The following is a 21,944-nucleotide window of genomic DNA, read 5'->3' as shown; positions in this document are numbered from 1 at the left end:
ATTGTCTCTCTCATTTATAGATAATGAATTTTTCGCTTCTTAATTAATGTGGGATTTTAGTGACAGTTTCTAAGCCGAGAAATGAGATGTCACACTACAGCCATACAACCATCCACATTGGTAATGGAACATTAGGTACGAAATTTGGTATGGTTTTAACTGTTTAATAACGTAATGATTCACTATAGAGAGAAGAGAGAGAGAGAGAGGAGAAAAAGACAGCTTTTTTCTCTGTCTTAAAAGCTTTGGGTAATAATCGTTGACCGAAAGCAGGCTAATGGGGGAATCAATCAATATTTTGCCTCCTTGGCGAAGACAAACCCATGAAGGTGTCAAATTTAGTGGGGGAAAATAGCAATTCTTTTCCCCCAATTACTTTTAAACTAATCAAAGCAAACAACTAGTTTGGGAAAACGACTGCTCTGCAAAGCTAAAAACCGTTACCTTCTAATCCGCTCTTTTTCTGTCCCCAGAAATGGCAGCCACAGCCACAAGGCTCTTCCATGGAGTTTGTGTAGCACACCAAAAATATCTTTCACATTAAGTAAACCCCAACTCACCCCTTATCATAATACCCCTTATGAACAGTAGTACACTGGTAAAGTGAGCTCTCTCTCTCTCTCTCTCTCTCTCTCTCTCTCTCTCTCTCTCTCTCTCTCTCTCTTCATTTCAGTAACTTTTATTGTTTTCCTCCTTATAGCCCCCTGATGGCTTTTCAGTACTTGGGTGTGTGTGCTTTTGCTTCTTTGCTCTGTATTTCCTCTGGGACTTTCTTTGCATTGATCTCATTGCTTCCTTTTTTCCCTTGATTTCTTCTTTTTTCCTTTTAATGATTCAAGTAGGGTTCAGAGTTTTTGGGTTGATTTTGTTGCTTTCCGGCCGTGTGGTTCTCTGAGCTCAGATTCTCTTTGATCGATTTTTCCTTTTCCCCCAAACCCCATTTGGTTTCTTTTCCTTCCATGACGTTGGGTTAAAGCAGAGCAGGGCAAGAAACGACATATGGGTTTCCTTCTCCTTGTGTTTAGGTGGGGTTTTGAGGTTTTTGTGAACAGTGATTATGAAAGATCTTTCATGTTTAACAAGTAAAGTACAGCTTCACCTTGAATTTTGGGGGAAATTTGCACCAGAGAGAGTTGGTGGTCTCACACTTTCGAGGCTATTTTCTTTTCCTTCTGGGGCGAGCTCCTGCTGATTGATTGATTCTTCCATTCTGTTTCTGTAATGGAGTCTTGGAGTTATGTTTCTGAAGGAAAGGGATGTATGTCTGATGAAATTAATTCACCTACTAGTTCGCTTGCAAGAAATAAAGACTCTTTGTTGGGCTGGGAATTCAAAAATCCCTGCAACTTTGGTGGCGCTATGTTAGCAACGGGTCAACAAGTCGACAATCACGGTTTCGGGGAACTTGTTTTCCCGGAAATGAGTGGGAAACAGTTACCTGACAATTCAGTTTGTGATATTCTGAGTAGCAAGGTTGCTGGGGGAAGATTTCTGAATCCAACTATGAATTCCTCCAATGCATTTCTGGGAGAGGACGAATCCACTTCAAAGCTCTCGGGCTCTATTGTGGACTCGAGCAGCCGAGATTCGTCGTTCATTGATTTAAAGCTGGGGAGATTTGCTGACCAAAGGGATGCTCATGGCTACAAATTTTTGAAGGGAGCCCCCATTTTATCTTCTTCTGAGTCATCGATGCCTTCGAAAAGGGTACGAGCTTCGGGGTTGAATTCTCAAACTTATTTCTGTCAAGTTTATGGCTGTAATAAGGATCTCAGCTCCTCTAAAGATTACCACAAAAGGCATAAAGTTTGTGAAGTTCACTCAAAGACTGCAAAAGTTATTGTGAATGGAATAGAACAAAGGTTTTGTCAGCAATGTAGCAGGTTGGTTAATTTTCCATCAGTCGTAATACTAATTCCTATGTGCTTACTTTCTGTTTCCTAATACTGCTAACAAGAAACATGAAAAGAAAATTACTTCATACTCAACGAAAGCTTTATGTCGGTCCGCATACTTCCATATTTTGCTTCCATTGAAACAAAAACAAGGTTTTCTTCTTAAAAAGAAAAAGGCAAAAAGAGAGGAGGTTTTATTTGTACAATCGCTTCCTACCAACTGTTCTTTCAGCCTTCAGGTAATTAATTCTCTCGAATTGAGATCCCTGACTTCCTTTACTGCTGCTCTTTTCTTTCTTTTTTTCAGTATCTTAAAAATCTCCATTATTTCATCCTCACTCTCTTGTTAAATCATGAATCTAGTTTCTTTTATTCTTCTAATCTTTTTTGTGCTTTCTTTGTTCATCAAGGTCAATAAATCTCTTTCTTCAGCAGATTGCAAATTTATAGTATAACTTTTACATATTGTTCCATAAATGTCTCTGGTGCAGAAGGTATTCCGATCTTCGATATGTATGTTCAGATCATTCGTCCTAGATCCATACAGAAAATTAATTTTAGTCTGTTAGAACTACCAGATTTCTATGCTGATCAACATCATCATGAACTTTAAATTTTAGAATAAAACAAGTAGGAAATTTGAGAACCTCGTTAAAAGTTAGAACCCTTATTGTTGGACACTTATCCTATGTGTCTTTTGCCGCTTGTGCTGCCCTGAGGCCCCATGGAGCGAATCGTTAGTATCTCTGCTGCTGTAATATGTATTAGCTTTTGACTTCCAGGTTTCATTTGCTAGCTGAGTTTGATGATGGTAAGCGCAGCTGTCGTAAACGCCTTGCAGGTCACAATGAACGTCGGAGAAAGCCTCAGATGGCTATCAACTCTGGCAGGGCTGGGAGGTTTCTTCAGTCATATAATGGTATCAAAACTGTACCATCCCTTCCAATCTCCCTTTTCATATACTTGCTGCATATGTGTGTCGGTGTGCGCTTTATGAAAGCATTAAAATTATTTTTTATTTGTGGTTTTGGCTTCCCCTCATGTTTTTGGCACCTATGATGTTATTGTTGTCCCATTGGTATTTCATATAGTATGCATCTTTTTAAATATTTCATTTTCTGTTCTGTATATACACCTAGATCTATGATGATGTATGCAGAAAGTTGGTTTAAATAGCCAATGTTTGCCAAATTTTGACAAAAAACTTTTTTTTTTTTGTTTTTTGGTCTTATCAAGAGAAGCAAAAGGCTTAGTTTAGTTTCTGAGTGCTGCACCTTTATTTAGAATATGATGCTTTTATTGATATGCAAAATGAAATTATCCATAAATTGAGATATTTCATTTTTGACATGCAAAAACTTCCAATTTACAGTTACTATAATTATAAATCAACTACATGGGGGTTGAACCACCATAAATACCTCCAAAAAATTCATCAAATTGAACTGTGTCTTTCTACTGTCAAATAATTTTTCCAAATAGAAGCCGCCGTGATGAAATCGAAAGAGCTCTGACAATCGAAAGATCCATGGCAGCAAAGATTTTTATTTGTAACAGCTGATTTTGATGGATATGAATGGTCAAACTTATAAAACATCTACAACTAAAGGTCCTGTTTGATAACTATTTTATTTTTGGTTTTCTATTTTTGAAAATTAAGGTTACAACTGCTACTTCCACCTATGTATTACTTTGTCTTATTATCAATTTTTTAAAAACGTTTTCAAAATCTAAGCCAATTTTTTGGAAGAAAAAAAAATAGTTTCCAAAAACTTATTTTTGTTTTTAAAATTTGGCTAAAAATTCAAATGTGATATGAAAAAATGTGAAAAAACATGCTCAAGAATTGTGAGAAAAAAAATATTATTGGGTCTAAGTTATTGACTTCCTAAATTTGAATTATCAAATGTTGGTGGAGGGACCATTCGTTTCTGCTCTCTCTGGCATACAAGTTACCTACTTTGTTTCAAGTTCACCAACTTACCTAAGACTATACTCCTTTCCAATTCATGATTCTTGATTTTGTATTTTGTTCTTGAAACATGAATAATTTCTATGCTTATTATTTTAGTATTAGTGTTCCAGTCATCAATTTTCTGTGGTCGTGTAATCGTTAAAGTAAATTTCAGGTAGCAGGCTTCAAGGAACGACATTAACTGCAACATCCTTTATCTGCCAAGAGATACTACCTAATGGTCTTTTGCATCCTGAGAAGTATGGAACAAATGATTGGTGTAGGAATGTGAAAATTGAAGACAAGAATGAATATATGCCTTTGTCTGCTGTTCATGTTCCTAGTGGCCACCTGCCTTCGAAATCCCTCTTCTCTCCTTACGATATCGAAACTCAAATTCCCCCTTTTCACGACAATGGACCGAACGCAGCTACTGGAAATATGTTCAAGGAGAACAGTAATCAGTATCCTGTTAGTGTAGGAGGTGTGAATTCCAGTGCCCGTTCTTTCTTTAACAATACCTCATTAGGCAGTGAATACTTCAGTGTTTATAGTGCAGCATCAACCGACCGAATATCAGGACTATCCGACTCCGGTTGTGCTCTCTCTCTTCTGTCATCTCAAACACAAAACTCCTCAACTCATTCATCTGGGATTCCAATCGCTCGTCCTCTGGTCTTGCTTGATGGCCAAAACCACTACAACATGAATCAACTTTCTGAAAAGCTGATGGGAGTAAGCTCCCAGGTTTCTGTGAGTGGAGTGTCAAATAAATTCAATTCATCAGGGTTGAATGCTTCAGAAGGTTTTACCCTTGGTCCCATACTAACACCTGAAACAAGTGATGCAGTAAATTTTGAAATTACAAATCGGATTTTCCATGGGTCAAATTTGGCAGATCCTAGTGAAGGCAGCCCGACCATTGACTTGTTGCAGCTTTCATCGCAACTTCAGCGTGTCGAGCACCAGAGGCAAGCTATGCAGGTGAAACAAGAAAGTAATGCTTTTTGCTGCCTCCGGATCACTTAAATTTTATGCCAAAACAGGTACCTATAAATGATTGCCACTTGAATATATCTTAAAAGGAAAATGAATCTGTTTTGTTTTCTTTAATTTCTAAACCAAATTCTTTGTTGATTTCTTCGCTTGCGTGTTGGATTCTCTTCATCGTGTCGATTCAATAAACATAAGATCAAGAGTTGAACCTGTGATCTCTTAGAATTAATCGATTCAATATGGCCCTTACTGATTTACATTTTTGTTAAATATGGAAGTTTTATTGTTCTTGTTAATGATTTATTGTATTCCTGAAACATGTACTTGAATTTGTGATGGCTATTGGAAAGCATGTGGTTTTAGCTGTTTAAATTTCCTTCTTAACCTGCTCAAGTACAGTGATTTAACTTAAGTTGTAATGAACAATCATATCCTTGTTGACGAAAATCAACGAGTAGCATGAACCAGCCAAAACTAACTCGATAATTGTTAAAATCAGGGATCAAAACTGCCAAAAAGAAAGAAACATAGGAGGGGAAGGAAATAGAGTGGCGGCTTTTTCAAGGGAACAGGGACTTATTTTGTTATAGAATAAGGAATACAAAATGGGTCCTCTTGGAATGAATCAAGTATAATTACAAAAAAATAAAAAGATAAAAAGAAAACTGTTTGAGATACTCATAAATGAATTAAATTTACCCAACCCATCAATTTAAACTTTTGGGTTGAGTGGTGGTTTATTCATCCTTAACAGAAAGTTTTTCCTAGAGGCTACCATCTTGAAACTTTGGGCACAAAGCAATCTAGAGTGAGTGATTAGAGAGAGAGAAATAGTGTGGCTTTTGAGAAAAAGAGGAGAGGGAAAGAAATATCATCTAGTTTTACTTCTTAGATGCAGGGAAAGACTTTTAAGAGAGAAATGAGAAGGAAAGAGAGAAGCTATCTTTATTCTTTAAGGTAAGATTAGGAGAGAGAAAGCCAAAGCGAGCACAACTCAGAGGTAATTGGCATATACCTCCAACCACAAGGTTGTGAGTTCGAATCCTCTCCCCACCATGTTGTATTTAAAAAAAAGATTAGTAGAGAGAAAAGGACTTGATTTTAAGGGGGGAAAGAGAGAAGGTAACCTGAGAAGTTGGATGGAATAACTTAATGTAAGGGAAAGCTATCTTACAGGAAATTATAGATTTTGTTTCTTGATCAGGATCTGTCCTACTGGAACTGGCAATGAACAAAACCGACCAGTTTTATCGTTAAGAAAATCGGAATCATTGAAGTTGGTCGGTTTTCTTTCATGATTGGCAATGAGGAAAGTACGAGTTTTTGGAACAGAATTAGGTACGGGACAATTCTCTTTAAGTCTTAAGATTTTGTCCCCTAGAAAATTTCATGGAGATGTATTAACCTCATGTTTGTTGTTCCTACCATCTGCTGGTTGGCATTGAACAAAAAGCATTCTTCTATCTGGTTTATGACCTGCACCAACAGGATTTGTGTTGCTGATCATGCTATAAAAGGTAGTAAAACTCTTGTCTCTTTCAAGATGGCTCTATCTATGGTGTATTAGGTGTTGGGTTTCTGGAGAGGTCGGTGAATGACGGTCCTGTGTAAGACATTGCATAAAACTGTTTTCTTCGAAGTCTCGACTCGTCGTGTTTGCTTAGGGAAGTGTAGCAACTGGTCATGTCCTTTTCCTTTCTTTTTCAACAAGTCAGCTTCGAGAGTTTAATCGTATGTCGAATTGGAGGTGCCAATATCAGTTAGATTATTGTCAAATCTAGAATGAGGAAAAAACGTGATACTATTTTTATACACTTTAACAAAGTGGACTATGTATAAGTAATGTCTTGTTGTACCTTTGATTATCTTGTTATGTCCTAACGCATGGCATTGATTCAGATCCTTAATCAGCTCTATCTCGTGCGGTTTCTTATGACTGTACTTGTATTGCAACAGGGACCGCAACGGATCGAAGCTCGTGGTGGCTGTGAAGAATGTGGTGGAATTTTGATGCACTGCTGATGGGGAGTACTGTTGGTAGAACTTCAAAATAAAGTAGCATGATTTATATTCCTTTCTCATATGAACTAACTTTGTTTCATAAACATTGATATTTGATATGTTGGTGCAATTCTTGGACCATTCTTGAAGTATTCTATTATTGACTTGTTAACTTGTCTACACATTCTTCTCCTACATCCATTGTTTTTAGGATGTATTTTACTTGTAGCTTTGAGATATGGGATTCCCTCTTCTTGTGTGCTTTTTGGTACTTTCTGACGATTATTTTTGCTAAATATCTTGTTTTCTTCATCAAATAAGTTGGAGTGGAATTGGAGCGATACAACTTGATGCTCGTGGCAGCTCTTTAGTGACGGGGATGTGAATATAGTCTCACATTTGTTAAAATGTAGAAAGATTATAGATAAACAAGAACAACATCTCTATCAGTACGAGGTGTTTTTGGTAGAATCCAAGCATAAGATCTTGCATGTTTAGATTGAAAGGAGACAGTAAGATCTTGCGTGCTTAGATTGAAAGTAGATAGTAAGATCTTGCGTGCTTATATTGAAAGTAGACAATATCACATCTCTGGAAGGACATTGAGATGAATCTCATTTGTCAAGATTGTTTTCGTTGGGTTTGGTAAGGTGGCTTTTTCAATTGGAAGGTGACAAATGTATTAAAGTGTCCCTCTTGTGAATATTTTAGTAAAAAATCTCTAATAAAGCGGCCATCAAAGGAGGAAAATAATGACTTTTTTTTCCTTGAGTACAGCACGTAGGAGATCGAACTCACAATATCTAAAAATTGAATCTCATTTTAAAAAATATAGGTAGCCATTAAATATTTTATTTTATTTAAAATAATATTAATTAATTAAATATTTAATTTTATCTTAAATAATATTAATTAATTAAATATTTAATTTTATCTTAAATAATATTAATTAATTTATTAACATAAATTTTGTAAATTATTATTTTACAATATTATATAATTTATAATATATTATATTTAACATCATTATAATTTATAATATGTTATTAAAATGAGTTTATAACATAGCATATTTATTAAAGTTTTTATCCTTTTTTTACTATAATTATGCAAATTAAAATCAGTTTATAACACAGTAGATTTATTAAAGTTTTAATCCTTTCTTAATATAATTATGCATTTGAAACTAACCGACATTAGTTTTCAGAATTTCCACTATTTGGTTAACAAAAAGGCCAAAAACAATTTTCAGATAACAAAGGCCAAAAATAATTTTCAAAAATAAATATGCCAACAGATATTCCCAAAGACAAAAAAAATAGAATTTAGATGGCCTTCCAAACCCACCTCTTTTCTTATGAAATATTATGCTATCAACTTTTAAAACGATAATAAATGTCTTATCCCCTTAACTACTTTTAACTTTCTAATTTCAAATTTCAAGAAATCATTTCAAATTTAAAGATTCCTCAATGAATAAGAGTTAAAGATGGAGGTGTTTTATTGGTAAATCATCCAAATATATATATATATATATACTATGTAATATTAAAATCATGTTCAAACAAGAATAATTAATGCTTAATTAAAACAAATGATACAGATTTCATATCTTCCAAGAAAACCATACCAAGGAATGTGAGACAACTTCAGAGCAAAGGCCTGCTCAAAAAGAATGATACATCTTTCAACAGAAATCAAAACCAATGAAATCAACTATTTTGACACAACTGTGGAAAACTCAGTTGCTTCCTCTCCAGGAGGATTCAGCTCATCCCAAGCTTCAATCCATGTGACCATGGAATCGGCAAGCTTAACGAAATACTCGTCAACTGAACCGAGTTTTTCCCTTACCTTCTTAGAGAGTTCAATGTAGCACTTCTGCACAGAGGTGCAGTCCTTTGGTAGAGTAACAGTTTGGAAAAATGGTACCATCTGTTCTTGCCAATAGATTCCTTTGTACTCTTTCCTAAGGTTTGTAAATGGGTTGCTTGCCTTGCTGTGCCAGATATATGGCAACCCTGTCTTCACTCCAAATCCTAAATGGTCACAGATGACCTACAAAAACGTCGATTGATCGGTCACGATGCGAAAGATCGTTGGAAACTATGAATGCAGAAGCGGAATGAATGCAGAAAGATGCACATATGAATGGTTGTATTGAACATTATGCTATTGAGGACCCGGTTAAATGGGATATACCTTCATACACCAGCCAGCCCACATATCGTCATAGCGGCCGATAGGCTGGCCATCGCCCATGAGTCCAAAGTACATGGCGGGACCGATTAGTTCGCGGTTGAACGCCAGATTCATTCCACACATGGGAAAGAGGGTAGTTTTCGGTACAGTCAAAATAGCATCAACGTATCTGTAATATGAATGAATTGTCAAAAACATTAGAATTCTATAAGACTACATTGTGAAATCCAGGAGCAACAGTATCTCTACAATGTTTGGCAAGTATTTCTCGAGTACCTCGTGTTTCTCTCAAGCGGTTTAACAAGTTGGGTGGGTGCATCATAATCTGGACTGTTTAACCAGAGGCCATGAGACACTGCGGTGGGGACGCCCCCACGGAGACTGAACGGATATCCACGGACAAAGTCAGCACCTTCTCTGTATGGATCATATAGGGTGTTGAAGAAAAATGGGGTAGATGGCGTCAAGATGTTCCTAATGTGTTGTTCAAGTGCATTGATCTCTTTTCCAGATGGGTCTTTAGCAACCTACATTACAAAATCAACATGTGCACTTCACATCCAAGCTTTGGACCAACGTCGATCTCGACGAGATTGGACTAAAGAAGACGCAAGAGTATCCCAATACAGAGCAAAGAAATACATGGATGTGGGAAGTAACAATTCTAAAGTTGAACCACTACAGTCTACAACTAAGTTGAGTGTATACTTAGTGTTTGTAAATGAAACATGCTCTCTCACACACAATGTTTCTGAAAACACTTCAATCTGCAGTTGGACATCACAAAAAGATTCTCAAAGAAAGTACATTTTATTTGTTAGAAGTGTTTTATAACATTGAAAACATCATCTGAGCCAGGATAAAAGTGATAAAAGTGAGAGTATGATCTAAAGGTGATTGAACTCGAACTAGATGATAAGAGAAGCATGAAATTAATGACTCTATTCTTGAAGTTCCATCTTCAAACATTGACATGGTTACGCATTTTTCTCCGCAGTTCTTTCCAATAGAAACACATCCACAAACTAAAATTAATGAGGGGAATATCTATAACCATAACCTCTCAATTCAAAGAATGATTAAAATTCAGAGATCCAAACCCTACATGCATCGCGAGACAAGTTCGAAAGCCCAAAAAAGAAGATAGAGCGAAGTGAACTTACGAAGCAGTCGTCATCAATGGTGAAGATATACTTCTTGTTGGAGATCAAGAAGCCAAAGCACCTACAAGCAGAGTCCTTAAAGGAAATGCAAGAAGCCTTAGGACCAAGAATCCTATTGATGTCGTCGCGGTTATAGAGGTCGTAATCAAAGCCATGAGGAACCCTGATGGTCTTCGAGGGGTCGCCGTCTTGGACGATGATCAAGTGGTAGGGCTGGAAAAATGGACGCCACATTTCGAGGAAGTCGAGATTCCGGATGGTGGGGATGACGATGTCGAGCTCATCTTTGAGAAGCGGGGCCGGAATTGGACTGGGCTTGGTCTCCACCATTGTTGACTGTAGAAGAACCAAACGAGAACCAGAGAGCAGAGAGAATTTTGATTTTCCAGAGAGAAGCGGGTGAAGAATTTGAAGAGAAAAGAGGGATTATACCATGCGACAGGTGGCACGTGCGTGAACTTTGAGGCCTAATCATTTCATAATAGACCGTTGGTTAAAATACTCGCTTAGTTCCTCTCAATTTTGATCCATTCGATTCTTATATTTTTTAAATGTTCGATTTGTTATTTACTTATTTATACTTATAATTTTATTCATTTGAATATAGAGTAAGCCTAATTTAATAATAATTTATATATATTTCAAATTAAAATGTTGTAAATTCGATCTCCCACTTTCATATGTTGTACTAAAAAAAACTTGGTTCATTTTAGTCTCTTAATCTCATTTTTTATCACAATTTCAACACGATATTGAAATCACTATATTTTTTAAAATGTAAACATTACTTTATACTAAAAAAAACTTCCATTATAAGTAAAACTTTGCAAACAGAGACTAAAATGATCACTTTTTAAATGTGGTGTAAAAAAAAATGATTAAAGAACTCGCAATCTCTTAGTTTGATATATATGTCCAATTACCACTGAATTATGCTGACAATTAATTTCAATTTTACGTACTTAAGGTATACATTTAACATAAAATTAATAAATCGGAAAAAGGAAAAAAAAGTAGAGAAATATATATTAGAAAAGTTAGTTTACGTGGCAGCGGCAGTGGCATTGAAGCTCCCGACAATTTTTGAAGGGCGGGTACGAGTCTCGACGGCCTGCAGATTTGAAGATGTGGTGGGCGACGGCGATCACAAACAGCTGCGACAAAATTAAACATTAAAAGTTTGAGGAATCAAGAAAATGTCCAACAACAACCACCAATTAAAGAATACTGAATGCATCATTATTATTATTATTTTCAAGTTTATGTATGGCTAGGACTATGTATTTCAGTTAAAAAAATCTTATAATTTTGAATTTAATTGTTGACTCATTTTTTAAAAGAAAAATGAGTTAATTTAGCAACGACTATAAACAATAAAGAAAAAGTTTATAGAGATAACACTATTCCAACCTTAAAAATTATTTATCTATCTTTTGTTTATCAAACCTAAAAATTTTAAAAAAATAATAATAATAATAACTTTAGTTTATTCCTATTTTCATTTATGAACTTACACGTGAAATTTCAAAAGATTTATGGAATATGAAGAAAACACATACTAGTCGACACCAAATAAGTACTAATTTCAAATTCCCAAAAAATAATTGCTAAATTAGTAGAGTGGTGGGCTCTCGACTTCTCTCCCGAGACTTCCTAGAGCTTTGGCGACCATAGTGTTGGAAAGAGGTACGTCGTTCTGTCGATGGGCATGGAAACATAATGTGTAGGATCGAAGCACCAAATTCAAATGAACGAGCTAAATTGGAATAGTAAAAGGAATATGTGGTGAGTTAAATTTAAGCTGACATTTCCGACGATGGGTCCTACAAGACACGATTAATTTTGATTGTTGTTTAAGTGTGACGAGTGTTAAGAAATAGTTGTCGTCTTATGTTTTTATGGAACAATGAATTGGATGTTTAGGTGTTGTCCTACTCCTTGGGACACATTGATGTGATGATCAAAGAAAATGAAATGGTTTGAATTAGCGAATTTATGGTAAGTAACAAGATGCAGTAAAACATGGACCCTATTGAAAAGACCAAAATACACAACTTGTCATGCTTAATAGACTAGCTAGTCAAATAAATTACTTTAAAGAGGCAATTGATCGGTGGGGTGAGGATTCAAATTCACCGTCAGTTGATAGAAAATAAGTATCTTAACTAGTTGGACTATGACTTAATTTTAATAAAAAATGAATATTATATTTTTAAATTTTTGCTCCAATTAACAACCTAACAAACTTTCACAAGTCATCTAATTGCAATTGTTATTAAAAGTTGGAAACAGTAAAGAAGAAAAAAATCGTTTTGAAAATAGTTTGTTAAATCCACCCAAAATTCTGTGTGAAAATATTTTACCAAGTCATTATATTTTTTGTTAAAACTAATCCCAGTCGAGGGTTCAAAAAATTAATATAAACAAATGAAGGAAAGATGAAGCAAAAGCATTATAGTTGTTGCCATCTCTCACTCTCATTAGGTCTAATTGGTTTCAATAATATAATATGATATTACTTTGCGATATATATGTGTGTATTAATTAATTGTTTAAAATCATTTAAAAAACAAAACAAGTTGTTGGATCTTTGTCAAGATCAAGATAGGCTATCAAGATAGCATAGCTACTTGTAACCAGAAATTTCTCAGGATAGGCTATATTAATAATTCAAGTGGTTTGTGCCAAAACGAACCGTTCAACGACAATTGACATATATCTTTAATCAGAATTCGATATCCTACCCCGTACCAAAAAAATAGAAAAAATAATTTAAGTGATTTACACAAATAAAATTAAATAAAACTAAAAAACATTTTAAGGAATTGGAAACATATATTTGAAACAAATGCGTAATGGAAAACAATGCAATTTTTCAAGAATTATTTCTATAATTAATTTTTTATAGAAGCTCTAAGATCCATACCTCGAACAAACTGATTTTGAATTATTTATAATATATTCAGAATTAGTTATTTTTTCAATAGTTAAAACAAGTTTTTATTTATTTGAAAAAATTACTTTTCAAATTTTTATTCTTAAAATTTTGAAAAAAAAATACAATATTTAATTTCTTTTAATTGAAAAATACTATTTTCAAAAGTACCCTAAAATCGTGACTCCTTGCCTAATGATGATACAAAGTCGTTCATTCCATACCAAGTAAATCAATGATCCAATAAAATATCAAAAAAATATGGATGAAACACTTTTTGTATGTCTCCAAAGTTTCAAAATGAACTTGAGTACCTGTCATTTAAAATAACATTCCAACGGTCTGAAGTATCCGTTTCAAAACTTCATAACCAAATAGACACAAAACAAAAATATTTTTTACCCAGACATTTTTTTTTCTTCTTTTGGCTCAGTTGAACTCTTTCTCAAAAATGGCCATTCATTTCAAGAAAATTTTCAATAAAATTTCAAAACCAGAACAGTATATTGTCTAAACTAAAACTTACCGAGTCAGTGCAGTTGAATTGGAAGAAAACTTGATTTTGAAGCAGTTGAAAGCAGCTCCTGTGTTCTGCACATTTGCCTGCCTCTGGTGTGAGAACACTGACAGTTGAAAAGTCTCCTCATTCCTCACTAAAGCTTTGCTTCAAGATGCAGAAACACTGAAAGGGATAAATGAAGGGCTTTAGAGGTTGTGTGATTGTGTGCAAGAGAAGTAGCTGAAAAATATCACATGAATTTTCCAACAACCAGTAGGTGAGAGAGGTGAGACATCTTCTTGTTCTTGCATTCTCTTAAACTATATTGGTCTCTCCATTTCTCAATTTCTCCAACTTCCAATATGGCACCAGTGAAGAACAGCTGCATCTTCTGAGTTCACCTGGTTGAAGCTTTTGGTCCCTGCAAAATTTCAAGCCATGGAAGTTAATACCTACACTGATTCATTGCACAAGATTCTCTTTCAAAGGGAATGCTACTCGACTCGACAGCAACGAATTGTACTCTTAGCACTTCTAATCTTTACAGCTTTCTGTTCAACTGGTACGTGCTGCTTCTTGAATGCCAAAAGAAGAAAGATCTTTCAATTTCTTGGTCTCGTTATTGGTTGTTGTAGCTGATGAATCTGTTGTTCCTTCTGTTCGTCTTCTTCAGGGGCTTACGACCCGCTGGATCCAGATGGAAACATAACAATCAAATGGGATGTAGTCTCTTGGACGGCAGACGGATATGTTGTAAGATATTAAAACATGATTCATTTCATCCCTCCCCTGTAACCACAACTTAATTAGTATCTTTACGTAGCTTTCCAGGTCTATGAACAATTAATGATGGAAAAGATATAAAACCATTGATCCAATCCTAGCTCTTCATTGAGTTTGAAGGGTGAGGATTGGATCGCTGGCGTAAAGCTACTGTTAAATATCCGATCACCATACTGACCTTGGATCTATTTTAACTGCAACAGGCTGTGGTGACAATGAACAATTTTCAGATGTACCGGCATATCAATGCACCAGGATGGACTCTAGCCTGGTCATGGGCCAAGAAAGAAGTAATATGGTCTATGGTGGGAGCTCAGACAACAGAGCAAGGAGATTGTTCCAAGTTCAAAGGAAATGTCCCTCACTGTTGCAAGAAAACCCCAGTAGTTGTTGATTTGCTCCCTGGTGTTCCTTACAACCAGCAATTCTCCAACTGCTGCAAGGGTGGAGTATTGGCATCTTGGGGACAGGATCCTGTAGGTTCAGTCGCGGCCTTTCAGGTGAGTGTTGGGCTAGCCGGTACTTCGAACAAAACTGTAAAATTGCCAAAGAATTTTACTCTGCTCGGTCCGGGACCAGGCTACACTTGTGGACCTGCAAAGATTGTGCCTTCGACAGTCTTCCTCACTCCCGATCGTCGGCGGAAAACTCAAGCATTGAGTAAGTCTTGTTTTATTGAAAGTGTGGCGTTCCTCATCAATTATGTTCATGCTTGAGTTGTTCTGGATAAAGCTTGGAATTGAGCTATGCTCCTTCTGATGCAGTGACCTGGAATGTGACCTGCACTTATTCACAATTTCTGGCCTCTAAGAACCCAACTTGCTGCGTATCACTCTCAACTTTCTATAACGATACGATCACTTCTTGCCCAACCTGTTCGTGCGGCTGCCAGAACAAACATAATTGTATAAAGTAAGACTTCTTTCTCTACTCCAGATGGTTACAAATTTTCAGGAATCTCTCCAAAAAAGTAAGAGGCAAAAGATAACCGAAAAAATCACATTCCCTTAGCCAGAACCATTTAAATACTTGAAACAGCTCCACCACGTTGAAATCTGCAGTATGGAAATTAATATACTTGGAACATCAGATCGTTAGAATAGGAAACTTTAGAGTCCGTTTGGTAACGTTTCCGTTTCTCATTTTTTGTTTCCTCTTTTTTAATAAAGAAAAATAGAATTGCATGCCCCCAACACCCATAAATTCAAGAATGATAAAACTATATTTTTATTTATGTTTTGGAACAAATGGAAAATAAGAACAAGAAACAAGAAACTTGTTTTTGTTGTTTTCAAAATTTCTATACAGTTTTGAGAATGTTTCTAAAAAATGAGAAACAAAAAAGATAAATAGTTGTAAAATTTTAAGGTTTTTTAATAAAATTGGAAACGAGAAGTAAGAAACAGGAACCAAACAGGTCCTTATTGTTCTCTGTTCCGAATGATTATTAACCTTTGTGTCAGATGTCTATAATATGACTTCTCAAATAATCTACTAGCTTCAACTTGAGCTTATTTGCTGGAGACTGTAACCTTATTTTCTTCTGAATCCCACTATACAGGAGTGACTCAAAGCTACTGCACAAGGATGGGATAAACACTCCTAAAAAGGATAATACACCCTTACTACAATGCACCCATCACATGTGTCCTATTCGAGTACACTGGCACGTAAAGCTTAATTACAAGGATTACTGGCGTGTGAAGATTGCCGTAACAAACTTTAACTATAGGATGAACTATACGCTGTGGACACTGGCAGTGCAGCATCCAAATCTTAACAATGTAACTCAAGTCTTCAGTTTTGACTACAAACCCCTAGTTCCCTATGAATCCATCAGTGAGTATTAAGATCCTTATGTTTTCAATACAAATATACGGGCTAATTCAGTAATTATTGACATGGATGCACTACTAAATTCAATGTGCAGATGATACTGGCATGTTCTATGGCATGAAATTCTACAATGATCTATTAATGGAAGCAGGAGCATTTGGAAACGTGCAATCTGAAGTACTCATGAAGAAGGACAAGGATACTTTTACCTTCAAGCAGGGCTGGGCATTTCCTAGAAAAGTATACTTCAATGGCGACGAATGCCAGATGCCGCCACCAGAATCATACCCATTTCTACCCAACTCTGCTCCTGCAGACTCCAGTGCAGTTGCCAAATTGATCACCTCCTTGCTTTTGATACTCTGGCTCTTTTGGTGATCAGTGATCATTCTTCATGAACCTCAGAGATCTACGCATGTTGATAATTCAAGGGAGAAACTGCAGCACTACAATGAACACAGGTATGCATACGAGATATTATTGGTCACAGAATAGACATGATTTTGTCGTCCAAATCTTCTTTTTTTTTCTCTTTTTTTTTTTGGGTTTTTGTAGTGCATAGTCTCGTTATATAAATGAAATGGTTCCATCACGTATCAGCCTATAGTAACCAAGAAATGATGCAGAAAACAGGCACTCTATGGAAAATTTGAACTGTCTCATAAGTTATTACACTGAGAACGATAAATATTTTTTAATCATTATACAAATAAAATGATTGAACGTATATAATAACTATTTGTACAACACAATTCGCTCCAAAGCTAAACAAGAATGAAAGTTGAGTCAAATAACCCATCCACCAATGGAAACTTGCTCGTATTGTCTTTGATTTAAGCACCAGTAAATTTGACACCATTGACCCAATGCCACAAGCTCGCTGGAAATCTAGAATGTTACAGCAACCAATAGTGTTTGTCGTTTTCCGTGGGCATAACTTATAGTGCAAAATTCAACAGTAGTACCAAAGATAGTAAGATGGTCACAATCGGATGAATTAGCAGAGATATAGCTGGTCTGGAACTGGCATTTGGCAAATAAGGATAGGCATCTGGAGGTGGCATCACACAGTTATCACCATTGAAATAGACTCTCCTTGGGAAAGCCCAACCCTTGTCGAAAGTGAAAGTGTTCTGGTCTTTCTGGAATAGGAGCTCTGACTGCACATTACCAAGAGGGCCAGCTTGATTGAGAAAATCATTGTAGAACTTAACTCCCCATAACATTGCAGTATCATCTGCAAAACAATACCATAATTACCAACCACAAAGTTGAGGAAATAAATTGCATGAAGCCGATTCTTTTAGATTAAATGGGCTGATCAGTCAACATTATATGCAAATATACATTTTCAGAGAGAACTTACTCAGGTCACCATATGGGCTCAACGACTTATAGTTAAAGCTGAATAATTTAGTTATATTGTCAAAATTGGGATGCTGCACCACGAGATTCCAGAGTGAATAGTTCATTCTATAATTGAAATTGGTGATTGTAATCTTCACCCTCCAATAGTCCTTGTAATTTAGCTTCACATGCCAATGGACTCGAATGGGGCACATGTGACTGGTACACTGAACCAAGGGTGCATTACCGGATTTATCAGGAGTGGATACTACTGAAGCTAAATATGGAGAATCTGGACTGCAAAAGATAATTCAAGCAGAAAAGATTATTGAATTGAGTGAAACAATTTCAATCTTTCACCCTAACCACAAACACAATGTTGAAGGAAAAAGAATTAACTCAGGTGCCCAATGTAGAACAAAAAGATAACTTACTCCACACAGCTACCAGGACTGGAGGAGTTGTTTTGACATCCACAAGTGCAGGTGGGGCAGTTGACTATGGTATCATTGTAGAAGGAAGAGAGGGAAACACAACAGGTGGGTGTCTTCTGAGCAAGGAATTGAGAATACGTGCATGTAATATTCCAAGTCACTGAAATAGGACAAGCAAAGACAGATTCAATCAAATGTTGTTAACTGCTATTATAAAAAAAAACGTAAATCAAAAAATCAAAATCAATTACTGATAACAGCTTTCAGCTGCCAGTCCATGTCAACTCAATTTCTGGTCACATCCCCTAAGGATGAAATATAAAGTGACCATAATTTGATCCCTTGTATATATGCTTACATGTAAATCACATGGTTACAACTGACATTTAATCAGATATCAAGTCAAATTTAAAAAATGAAAATTATACGACCTATCGACAACCAACAAATTCAATATTCAACTCCAACTCAATCTATAAAGTCTCAGACAGAAATACCTAAGTTGTATTGTTAGTAAAAACATATGTGCAAGCAGGCAACATTAGAATTCTACATTGAACCTAACATCTAATATGCAAGTCTTTGGCAAGTTTACTTACTCAAAGCTTGAGTTATTCTTCTTTTATCTCCAGATATAAACTTGGTTGGCCTCACAATCTTTGCTGGCCCACAAGTGTAACCAGGTCCTGGTGCTTTAAGGGTGAAGTTTTTGGGGAGTCTGACAGTTTTGTTACTTGTTCCTGCGGAACCGACACTGACTTGGAACGAACTTGCAGCATTGGCGGGGTCTTGGGCCCATGAGTTCATCACTCCACCTTTGCAACAATTTGCAATCTGCTGATTGTAAGGAGTTCCTGGCAATAAATCCACAACGGTTGGATCCTTCCTGCAGCAATGTGGAACATTTCCTTTGAATTTTGAACAGTCTCCCTGATCTGTTGTTTGGCCTCCCATCATGCTCCAAATTACTTCCTTCTTTGCCCATGTCCACCCCAATGTCCAGCCTGGAGCTTGAATATGACGGTACTGCTGGAAGTTGTACATTGTAACAACGGCCTGCGACCAAATAGATCATCCTTTTGATCAGAGAATCAATAACAATAAGAATAATTACTATGGAAAATAAAAACTATCACGTTCATATTTATTGGCAAGTTTCAGACATGAGCAGTTTCGGTTTTATAGCATATACTCATAGACACTACCGCTAGTACTACGTTAGATTAAGACTAGACCCACAAATGATTGAGGTACTGATAATCTTCTTAATAAATTTTATACCAACACAAGATTAATAGTCTAGTATTCCCCAGTTATTAACCATTATACTTGCAAAAAGCTTTGTCAAAGGAAACCAAAGAAGTGCAGTTCTTATATGAAACGTACCACATAGCCATCCGGGGTCCAGCTCATTACATCCCATTTGATTGTAATGTTCCCGTTGGGATCAAGTGCATCATACGCCTCTGCAAAGAGATCCAGAGAAAAATATGAGAATCGGAGTTTCTCAGATATTTTTTATAACTAATTTTACTTCTTCAAGTCACGGTTGCATCTCATTCCTCTTCTAATTTCAACTAAAATCAGCATATAATAACTATCGATATGCACCGAAGATTCAAACGTAGAGAACTCGTTGACTTCTCAATAAAGTAGAAGCATCGCCAAGGAAACATAACCAAGCATTCCTTCCTAGATTCCATTATTTTCTTATATTCGTTAATTAGTTATCAATGTCATAAAGAAACACTCGCCTCAACCTTTCAACTCGATCGATCAATAGAAAAAGCATAAAATCAAGTTACCGGCAATCGTTAAACAGTTGAAGTAAACACGATTTCCAATCATTTCCAACAATCAGACAACTAACAATGACGGATTAACGAACGAATAACAACAAAACCACGTTGAGTAACCAAATCTGAAACTGAAGCTGCAAGTCTGAGTTCACTAACCTGTAAAAGTGAAACTGAAGCTCGAAAGTAGAAACAGAAGCAAGACGCCGAAGCCGGTGAGGTCGGCGACGGATCCAGTAGAATCCAAGCGGCGAGACCTCATTTTCCCGACGGCGGACTGAGCTGCAGACGGCGTTCTGCTAATGCCTCAAGCAAGATCTGCACAGAGAAACTTGCCGTGGCCTGTGGGGAGACAGAGAGAATAAGCAGTATTTCACAAGACTGTAAGCTAGCTTTATACAGGTGATTTTAATGGCGGACTCACAGCGAAAAAGAACAGTTACCGCCGTTGATAACGAAATTCCAAATCTACCCCTCGATCTCCTTTCTTTTCAAAATAATGTAATTTAAATTTACGATGTAACCTTGAAATTACTAAAATTAAAATAAAGTGGGTTTCCTTGTTCGGAAGATTGGGGTCTGATATAATGCGAAGAATTAAAAAGAAAAAAGCTGAAAGTTCGGGGTAGGGTGGTAAATAGGTGGGATGAATAGGGGCAATTGTGAAAGGAGGTGAAAAAAGTTTAGTCAATGTGTGAAGGGGGAGACAGCTGGCGGAGGACGTGGGCCACAGGGAAGTTGGTCGACTTATTATTTTATTGTATTTAGTGTCGGTGGATGGAGATTGAAATTGAAATTCTGTGCCTTGATTTGATTTATGCGTTTCTTTTGCATTATTTTACAACTATTTATAATGTCAATTTGATCCATTTTAATATGTAATTTAATTTAATTATCTTTAAATTTTAGCGGTTGGAAATTTATCAGCTTTTTTATTTGGCTTGGATTTCATACCTACTTTTTTTCTTAATTAATTATTTAATCAAATGTGATAATATAGTTTGCACCGGATTTAAATAATATTTTAATAGCCAGTAAGTTATGTTTTAAGTATGATTAAAGTTATTAGTAACAAAATCAGTAGGTGCACTCGATTAACGAATGGAGAATTCCCTGATTTTGTGGATGGTAAAAAATATCTTATCCATTTATATCATAACTTTCTATACAACAAAAAGGTTAAAAAAAAATATTTGTATCATAACTAAGTTATTACTAATATGGTTAACAAACCGGTAAAATCATCGTAAATATAGTAAAAAAATCAAATTATATAACTCAAGTATTTATAGTTAATCAATCTATAACTTAATTAGTCATTCTTATGATTACAGTTAATCCTCATTTTAGATTAATCAATAATTATCACATAAAATAAAATTATGTTGATCATCATTATTTAAATTTATTAGTGATTTATAGGCCTCTAAATATTTTGTATTTTGTAACTTTTTGAAAATGAGATATTTATAATTAATTTTATGAAGGTGCATATTTATAAAGATTTAGGAGATATTTTGTTTTTATTTTATGTTTTTTTTTAAATTAAGCTTATAAACACCAATTATATCTATGTATTTGTTTGTTTTGTATCTATATTTTAAAAATATTCTTATGATCTAATCCAATATTTACAAACTAAAAATGTAGTTTTTAAAAATTTATTTGTACTTTTGACATTTGACTACAAATTTTTTATATTTTAAAAAAAATGTTGGAAGATATACCAAACATGTATGAGAAAGTAATCAAAATTTAAAAAGATAGAAAACTAAAAGCAAAATCAAAACATGACTTTTAGGAAATGAAATATGCCCATTTAAATTTCCTATGTTAATATGGTTAAAGTCTATTCACATAATGTAAAATTGAAAAAAACATTTTCCGCTTCATATATATATATATATATATATATAATTGTGAAATGTGAGTATTCCAACATCCAACTCATATATAATAAGATTAAAGACAAAAATATTATCATAATAAAAAGATAGTACAGAAGCTCAAATATATCAATTAAGAATGTGTTAGACCAAAGTTTGTTCATAAATATATCGCACTCTTGTGTCCTAACATCTATTATATTACATTAAATGACAA

At 35.3% G+C, this 21,944-nt stretch overlaps 4 protein-coding genes across 7 annotated transcripts; 2 read left to right on the top strand and 2 right to left on the bottom strand.

Moving 5' to 3' along the window:
- Positions 1–411: 411 nt before the first annotated feature.
- Positions 412–7,085, top strand: LOC111007341 (squamosa promoter-binding-like protein 6). Of its 3 annotated transcripts, none has more exons than XM_022279685.2 (5): positions 412–598; positions 843–1,883; positions 2,678–2,814; positions 4,025–4,895; positions 6,802–7,085. In XM_022279685.2, the coding sequence occupies exons 2-4, from the start codon at positions 1,222–1,224 to the stop codon at positions 4,876–4,878; spliced, it is 1,653 nt and encodes a 550-aa protein (XP_022135377.1). In that variant the 5' UTR covers positions 412–598; positions 843–1,221; the 3' UTR covers positions 4,879–4,895; positions 6,802–7,085. The 3 variants fall into 3 exon arrangements, with proteins under 3 accessions (XP_022135377.1, XP_022135376.1, XP_022135378.1); XM_022279684.2 differs by having other exon boundaries at positions 412–603; XM_022279686.2 differs by lacking the exon at positions 412–598 and having other exon boundaries at positions 621–1,883; positions 4,025–4,654; positions 4,748–4,895.
- A 1,324-nt stretch (positions 7,086–8,409) lies between these two features.
- Positions 8,410–10,738, bottom strand: LOC111007344 (putative UDP-arabinopyranose mutase 1). The gene is made up of 4 exons (XM_022279689.2): positions 10,212–10,738; positions 9,325–9,575; positions 9,049–9,217; positions 8,410–8,904 (listed from the first exon to the last, which is right to left on the bottom strand). The coding sequence occupies exons 1-4, from the start codon at positions 10,539–10,541 to the stop codon at positions 8,563–8,565; spliced, it is 1,092 nt and encodes a 363-aa protein (XP_022135381.1). The 5' UTR covers positions 10,542–10,738; the 3' UTR covers positions 8,410–8,562.
- Positions 10,739–13,406: 2,668 nt separating this feature from the next.
- LOC111007343 (COBRA-like protein 4) lies at positions 13,407–16,856 on the top strand. Of its 2 annotated transcripts, XM_022279688.2 has the most exons (7): positions 13,407–13,931; positions 14,018–14,207; positions 14,319–14,398; positions 14,632–15,088; positions 15,193–15,340; positions 15,990–16,267; positions 16,359–16,856. In XM_022279688.2, exons 2-7 carry the CDS (start codon positions 14,084–14,086, stop codon positions 16,640–16,642), a joined length of 1,371 nt encoding a protein of 456 aa, XP_022135380.1. In that variant the 5' UTR covers positions 13,407–13,931; positions 14,018–14,083; the 3' UTR covers positions 16,643–16,856. The 2 variants fall into 2 exon arrangements, with proteins under 2 accessions (XP_022135380.1, XP_087981839.1); XM_088125713.1 differs by having other exon boundaries at positions 13,407–14,207.
- Positions 16,857–16,882: 26 nt separating this feature from the next.
- Positions 16,883–20,219, bottom strand: LOC111007342 (protein COBRA). Its single transcript, XM_022279687.2, has 6 exons — positions 20,001–20,219; positions 19,432–19,511; positions 18,645–19,101; positions 18,046–18,205; positions 17,631–17,908; positions 16,883–17,501 (listed from the first exon to the last, which is right to left on the bottom strand). The coding sequence occupies exons 1-6, from the start codon at positions 20,101–20,103 to the stop codon at positions 17,203–17,205; spliced, it is 1,377 nt and encodes a 458-aa protein (XP_022135379.1). The 5' UTR covers positions 20,104–20,219; the 3' UTR covers positions 16,883–17,202.
- Positions 20,220–21,944: the final 1,725 nt, after the last annotated feature.

This window comes from Momordica charantia (assembly GCF_013281855.1).
Source record: "Momordica charantia cultivar OHB3-1 chromosome 6 unlocalized genomic scaffold, Mcharantia_2.0 BLBB01000006.1, whole genome shotgun sequence".
In the NCBI taxonomy this organism is placed as follows: domain Eukaryota; kingdom Viridiplantae; phylum Streptophyta; class Magnoliopsida; order Cucurbitales; family Cucurbitaceae; genus Momordica; species Momordica charantia.
This window is presented reverse-complemented; position numbering and strand designations above follow the sequence as displayed.